The following is a 7526-nucleotide window of genomic DNA, read 5'->3' on the forward strand; positions in this document are numbered from 1 at the left end:
TACACTGAAAAGATCAAGAGTAGCCAGGGGAAAGTCTGCTAATGGGTGGAACTGCACAATCTGCAAAATTTTGTGTGGTTGTGGATTTGTAACATTGACAGCTACTAGACTGTTTTTTCTTGTGGTGAATGTCTCTGGGGGACACTAGACTCCTCTCCCAAAGTGATGGAAGATTGTGTTTAAATGGTAAAACTGACTGAAAATCACAGGTTGTATCTCTCTATGTTGTGTGTGGGAAAGTGAACAGTTTGTGGGGGGGTGAGAAGTGTTTTGAAGTTTCCTTTTCCCTTTTTTTTTCATTCTTTTAGTATGTGTGAATAAACTATCTTAGTAACTTTAAGTGTAGGCCTGTTTTATTCTTTTTCCGTCCTATCTCACAGCAGAGTAAACACTGAAACCGTCACAAAATTGGTGCATTGGCGAGTAAAGGTCAAAAGAGGTGAACGTGAAACCACTACATAATTGGTTTTTCTGCCCGGTTTTGAAAGTAAAACCAGAACACAAACCTTTCATCCTCAGCTAACCAGAACATGAAGGCTTTTCCTGACATTTCCCAGAAAAAAATTACATGACCTACTGTTTGGTATAATCTCTCCTAATTTTTCAACAGTTCCTGGGAATATCAGAAAAACAGAACCAGACAGACTTTAGGCATAGAAGTAGCAGCAAGAAATCAATGAACATCCGGGTCTTGATTATCAATAGGAAGACTTTATTGCAGGTATTTTCTTTCGTTATTTAAGGCATCCTGTAAGGTCCGATATATCACACCCTAATCAGTGAACTACTTCCTTTGCTGGTAGGCTCATGTCGCTTTACTCTGAAGTCTCAGCAGTAGGCTAAAACAAGCCTTCCCTGGAGGTAAGGAAAGATGAAAAAAACCACTTGGTTTTCACTCTTTCCAATTACTTGAAAATGCCAGTCTTCATTATTTCACTTCGCAACTATCTGCAAACAGAATGAAACACTTTCTGTGGCTTTAGCATGCTGCTCAGGAGTAGAAAATTTTCATTACTTTGTCCACAACATCATCATCTGATGGTGGCTTCCTCTGGCTGCCAGGCTGCAGAAATTTCTTTATTGCAGGAATATTGCTTAATCTTGCTCTGAAGCTCTACAAAACAAAACAAAAAGAGCACAGTGCTTAAAAATCATAGCAACTGTCACACATTTCAGTGTTATCCATGCTCTGAAAGTCACATTACAGCTAGATACTGCAGAAGAAACTATATGCTTCCCCCTCTTACGCTTTTGGGGTTGTAGTGACAGAAAGTGACATTAAAAAGCCAGTAAGTGAGGCCAGGTAAAGTACTAAGGATATTTGATTATTTTGCATGTCACTTCTGACCCTCCCACTCTCCCATATTTTCAGCCAGTTTAAATCAGTGTTCCATTCCAATTCACTATCCACTCAAACTGCCCATTCATTTACCTGCAAGAGAGGAAATTTGGCAAATATTTCAGGCTTCCACTCTTCTACCATCAAAATGATTTCAAGTAACTGAACGTCTGCCCTGCTCAGCTGGTTGCCGACCAGAAAGTCTTTTCCATGGTCTTTCAAAACCTAAAAACAGAGAACCAGAAGGAGATGAGGTTTTTTCATCTGTGTAACTTAATATAATATCTCCAAAGCAAGGTCACACGTGGCATGGAGTTGTCTGGGAAGGAAGGAACTGCCGATCAAACACCTGTAGTACAAACAATGATGTGATGGCCCTGCCATCCTAGGCATAATCTATCAGCTCCTTCTCCTCTACCTTTCTGTCTGGCAGCTCAGTTGTGCTCATCTTGCCTTGGCTCTGTAGCTGCATTGAAGGCTAAGCTGGAGGAGATACAGAAGGAACTGTAATGCTGTTACACAGCATGTATGCTAGAGGGGCATCTGCCCTTCAGGAGGAAACTCGATGTCAAAGCTGGTGCCGTAGTGTCTTCTGTCTGAAACAGCACACGGATTGAAAGATGGATATTTGGGGAGCTCAGTGTGTGCTGGGTTTTGGCACCTTTACGTCTCTCTCAGAATTTAAGTGCCTTCTGTCCCCTCTGTAGTGTCCTGTCTCCACCTTACTCCCAGCACCACCAAAACCAGAGCATTGATATTCCATGGTAGTTTTGCTTCTGTTTTCCACTATATAACTTGTGCGCATCCAGGATGGAGGTTCAAGATAACAGTATCAATGGAGCCACAACCTCTATGCCACATACCTTTTCAAAGACTGGGAAGTATCTGTTTTCTGTCTTGTCCATCATATTTGCAAAGTGTTCCTCCTTTTTGTCTGCAGGTGTAACTTCATATGTCATGAGTAACTCATTCAGATCGAACATTCCTTCCACATACATATCGATTCTGAAAGGATCAGGTCCACTTGGTCAGGTCAAACACAGTAGCTCTGCACAGCACAATAACTCCTGCCATAACCTCACTGAGAGGCTGGGAAATCCCTGCCTCTTCTCTCCCACACACCCCTGCCCTGGCAAAGCACCCCCGGGAATGCAGCTGCACTGGGGGCAGGCAGGGGGGAGCTTGGGTGAAAGACAAATGCAAAATGCCTAGGGAAAAACCTAAAGACTGCACCCCTTTCACTTCTTGCTGAGACTGACACTTCTCTGCACTGCGGGTTTTTGAACCTGACTACAAAATTGCCATGTTTCCAATGTAAACTTGTGTTAAAAATCCCATCAGACAGGGTAAGTTTAACAGCAAGTCCATACCATTTATACTAAACATCTTGACATGTGTTCAGCAGTGCTTATTAATGTGAAGCATTCAAAAATACCTCAGGTCAAAGCATGTGGCCTGGGAGTCCTGTCCTTTAACCACCTGTTAGTAATTCTTATTCTCCCCTAATTCCTAGTTATCAGAGATTTTTAGAGAGAGAGTAGGGTTTTTGTTTCTTTAAGAGACATTGCCCTGAATGTGATGAGGAGAAAATGATGCTGCTGACAACTGCAGGATAAAAATGAAAAGCAGCATCACTAAAACAACCTGCCCCCCTGGACTTCTTTCTCCTGAGGGCTGCATTGACCTCTGATGGATGATTCATGGGCTCACTTGCCCTATCTAATCCATCTGGCTGTCACTGCTGTAGACATCACCTGCAGTCTCTCAGTCATCTCATGCTGCACAAAGCACTGCTCTCTCCCACTGAATCTAGCTGTGAGCTGGGATATCCTGGTGTTACACTGAGCTACAGTGTGAGCTGGGGTCTAACAAGCAAAGGTGGAACTGTTACAGTACAGGACTCTCTCCTTCAGGTCTTTCCCGTAGAGGTTGTACTTCGTTGAGATGTAGTTGGCAATGGCTCTGGTCTGCACCAGCTTCATCCCATCAATCTCTACCATTGGCACTTGCTGAAAGAGCAGGGATCCATCTAGGGGCAAAAGAATAACACAAGGACACTTTCAGTCCCTGAATGAGAACCACGAGCATGTGTTAGGCAAAGTAATCACATGTATTCCTTTTAATTTACAGTCTGAATCGAGGCTGGATAAAAAATACAACGATCATCAAATCCAACTGTAAGCCCAACAATTCCTTAATTTCACCACTAAACCATTTCCCCAAGTGCACATGTACACACAGTGACTGAACCACTTCCTTTGCCAGCCTGTTCCAATGCTTGACAACCCTTTTGGTGGCAACCTTCTTCATTCTTACAAGAAGGTGTGGAAAATGCTCACCATGCAATAACCTTTTCTCAGTGGCAAACTTAATAACTTCATCCTGTAGCAATGTACTTGTGGAAATTACTGATTTGAGGAAAGAGGCAAATGCAGATCTTTTAGCTGTCATGCACTGAGAAATATATGCACTGCATGTCCCTAAGACAGGTTTTTTTTCATGGAGGTTAATACAGATGAGAAGGACTGAAGGCTCTGGTCCAGCCAGTTTCTGTCCTGTTTTGCTAAATCGATCTGGACTTTCTTAGCACTGGCCAACACACAGTGTGAGTAATACTGAAAATAAATAATAGTGGCTATAAAAAGCATAAAACATCCCTGTGACTACTTTACTGACAAATGGCATCTTATCTGTACAGGCATGAAATGGAGAACAATTGGTGTGTTCCATGAGACTCCTGCAAGAGCCAAATATCACTTGGAGTGAGGCTGGAGCTGTGTAGCTCTTTGGCAAGCATGCAGAAAAAAGCCTTGTCCTAGCACGAAAGAAGTGAAAATACCTCCAGAAAGAGAGGTATCAGATCAGAGAAGTGAGGAAGTGTTTTTGATTTAGGGAATCGTATTTCCTGACTCAGGTACCGGATCAGCTATATCCCTCTTTGTGAGGGTGCATTTACCTTTAGGCATGTGCCTTCAAAATACTTTTTGAAAGGCAGCCTGTAGCAGGGGGACGAAGACATTATCCCTAAAGGGCAGCAGGACTGCAAATGCTCCCCCTAACTCTGATTTCTTTTGACAGGCCATGTGAAGAGCACCAACATGCCATTTGGTTTGGAGGAAACATGACCATCATGTTCAGGAAGATGGAAGTTGAAGCTAGCATGGGTGGGTAGTTGCCTTGGGAGGCAGGAACACAGCAGAGGTACAGGTAAACTCTGGAAGTCTGTTTTCATATGGATTATAAAAGAACACCTTTGCAGGCAAGCTGAAATGCTAATGGCTTTCAGGGTGATGCGATGGCAAAAGCCTCTATTGCCAGAGGATGGAAGGCAACGGACCCAGGCTGACCTTAAAGAAATGTTCTGACTGTGTGGGTTGTCCAGAGAAGCTGTAAATTCTCCATCCTTGCAGATACTCAAAACACACTGGACATGGTCCTGGGTGAGTGGCTTGAGGTGGCCTTACTTGAAGAGGGCAGGTGGAGTAGACAGTCATGAGAAGTCCCTTCTCACCTCAGCCGTTTTGTGATTCAGTGAAGAGTGAAGCCACTGGGTGGATGACACCACCTAACACACTGCAGTGTGCACCTCTGAGACCTCATGTGCCTCATCTCAGCTATGAGATTTTCTTTGTAAGACACTTAGACCTAGGAATTCTTACATGTTCTCAGAGAACTAATGATAATTCTGTTTCTAATTTTAATTCTGATTTTTGTTAATCTTACTATTGTTGCTGTGTCATTATTTCAAAGTGAAGGAAACTTACCCTTCTGTAACTTTGTCAGATCCTCCTTTTTTTCCAGAAATGATTCTTCAAACTGCAGAAAGGAGAGTAGAGAAGTTCCGTTGTCATTTCATGATTTAGCTTCTTTGTCATTTAGATAAAGAAGGCCAAAAGAGATGTGTTTTGGCCAATTTTATTGTTTAAGTCATCAATCATGTTTGAAAGCTGTCAGGCACATTGGCCATCACTGTGCCAGAAATACTTGGCTCTTGGAGCACACACATTCCCATACTCTGTCTCTGGTTCAGTATCAGAATTTGTCAGAGATAAAGAAAGCCCTCTGAGGTTTATAATATACAGTACGTTCATGGATAAACTACACTGTGGTAGCAATAGTAATCTCTTGCTCTTTTACACGTGGGAATTTAACTGAAGGTCCTCAGAATTGCATCTGCTTGACCTCTGTGATCAGAAGATAAGAAGCCAGGGTGTGCTGCTGGGATTTTAAATTTCTTCTTTCCCCGGCTACTGGTGAGAAGCATTTGTGGGGCTACCAGCGGGCTTTGCACGTGATGTGTGGAAAGAACTTGTCCCCTGCTTAGGGAAAGCTGGTGGCCACTGTTGGCTTGCTCAGCAATGCACTAAATGCAGAGTATGAAACTCCTGCTCAGTCACCCTTTTCCTAAGGAACAGGGAAAGCACATAATTGTCACAGGATCTCAGTATAAAAGACCAGACGCAAACCTCAACCCCAGCTGCAGCCAGTAGCCACCGAATTGTTTCCATGCGGCCTCTTCCATTGAAGTAGTGCAACCTGGGTTTTCCAGACATGTTTCCACGTGCTTGACTTCCTAGTACCTGCAATGAAGAAATCAGGTTTGCAGTTTTGAGTCTCTAACTGGCACTCAGAATTGTCTTTTGTGAAAACATCATTTATCATCTAACACTAATCAATTAATGGAGGAGCTAAAAGTTAAATTATATTGAGACACTGACTTGTATCATTCTGCCTTCAAATATTCCTTACACATGCAGAATAGTCAAGCAGAACTCTGTACTTAGTGTAATTGACCCTATCAGATAACCAGTGAATCGAAACCATTTGCATCCAAAGGGCTCTGTTCGGACCAAAATGCAGCGTGTGCACTTTGTGTGTTTTGGCATGATCTCAGAATATAGTTTACTGTTTAAACCAAATACATGCTATAAACTCAGCAATTGCTGTGCTTTCTCCAGCAGCAATTATACTCCATTACAACCGGCCAGGAAGGAGTTCTTTCCCACAGTCAACCTCTTTTACAACACTCCCTGCTTCAGCAATTTGTCTTTAGACAAGCCTCCAAAGACACAGAAATTAATTTTGCCTCTGGTAACATCGGATTTGCCTTTACCACAGGCACAGCCAGAGGGGCAATGCTCGCCTGGTCCAGTTCCAACTCTGCTGGAATTTCAAGCAACAACAGTTTCTAGGCAGACTGTCACCCACCCCACTGAGAACCACGCGAGCACAGCAGTGACAAACACACAGAACAGTGCCCAGCCTATCCCAGCCTCACAGCTGTTGATATCCCTGTCACCAACAAAGCTGAGGCATTAACAGCAGCAAAAGGAAAACTCTCAACCCCCCCACAATGTTCCCCTTGTAAACAAAATGACCCCTTCTCTACAAGTAAGGGGGGAGGAGGGGAGAGGAAACACTCCCCACTTGTGAGATCTACACCTGTTTTTCTTAATTCTGTACACCTCAAAAGCAGCTGATTTAGAATTTAACATTTGCTACACAGAACCATGTTAGTAAAGGAAGTACACGCACACATAAAACCCCTTCCCTCACTGAGTTTCATGTACAACAACTCCCTGCATTTTTAGGGAAAAATAAAGGAAAAAAACCCCACTTACCTTGTGCACTGTGTAACACTGTGTAACTCAGTCTTGGCACTTCCGCCTTGCGATTATATAACTCAGTAGCCCCTCCTACACCGATTATTCTAAACTGTTCTCTGGGAATAGGAACCTCCTCTCTCTTGTGCAAACAAAACCAATTAGCTCTGTTTAGTTATTTCTCACCTACAGAAAATAAATTCCTGACTAATGCTGATTATGTATAAATGTAAGATAGATGAGAGGTCGAGATCACTGTGAACATCTGTGCCACCACAAAATGGTAACATGCTGCCTATTTTCATTGCTTGGTGACATGCTAGCTAAAAATAATTATGATGGCTGAAATGTTCACACAGTTTAAAAGAATTCTGCTCTGCCAATCACAATTTTATTCTAATATTTTATCACTTTTTACTTTGAACACCTTGCCACTATACATAAGCCCTGTCAACTAATTCAGCTGAAATATTTTATGGGCTTCTGTCCCTTGCTTATGGTATATTCCTGCTGGACACTTCTGCTGATTTTCATTTTTGGGCATCTGGATCAGCTTTTTTTTTCTTTTTTTTTCCCCCTTCTTT

The 7526-nt window shown here is 42.7% G+C and overlaps 1 protein-coding gene across 1 annotated transcript; it reads right to left on the bottom strand.

Moving 5' to 3' along the window:
- Nucleotides 1-691: 691 nt before the first annotated feature.
- On the bottom strand, nt 692-7040 carry LOC136358841 (glutathione S-transferase-like). The gene is made up of 7 exons (XM_066314919.1): nt 6961-7040; nt 5806-5919; nt 5104-5155; nt 3236-3368; nt 2203-2344; nt 1433-1564; nt 692-1114 (listed from the first exon to the last, which is right to left on the bottom strand). Exons 2-7 carry the CDS (start codon nt 5890-5892, stop codon nt 992-994), a joined length of 669 nt encoding a protein of 222 aa, XP_066171016.1. The 5' UTR covers nt 5893-5919; nt 6961-7040; the 3' UTR covers nt 692-991.
- Between the last annotated feature and the right edge of the window lie 486 nt (nt 7041-7526).

This window comes from Sylvia atricapilla, chromosome 3 (genome assembly GCF_009819655.1).
Source record: "Sylvia atricapilla isolate bSylAtr1 chromosome 3, bSylAtr1.pri, whole genome shotgun sequence".
Taxonomy (NCBI): domain Eukaryota; kingdom Metazoa; phylum Chordata; class Aves; order Passeriformes; family Sylviidae; genus Sylvia; species Sylvia atricapilla.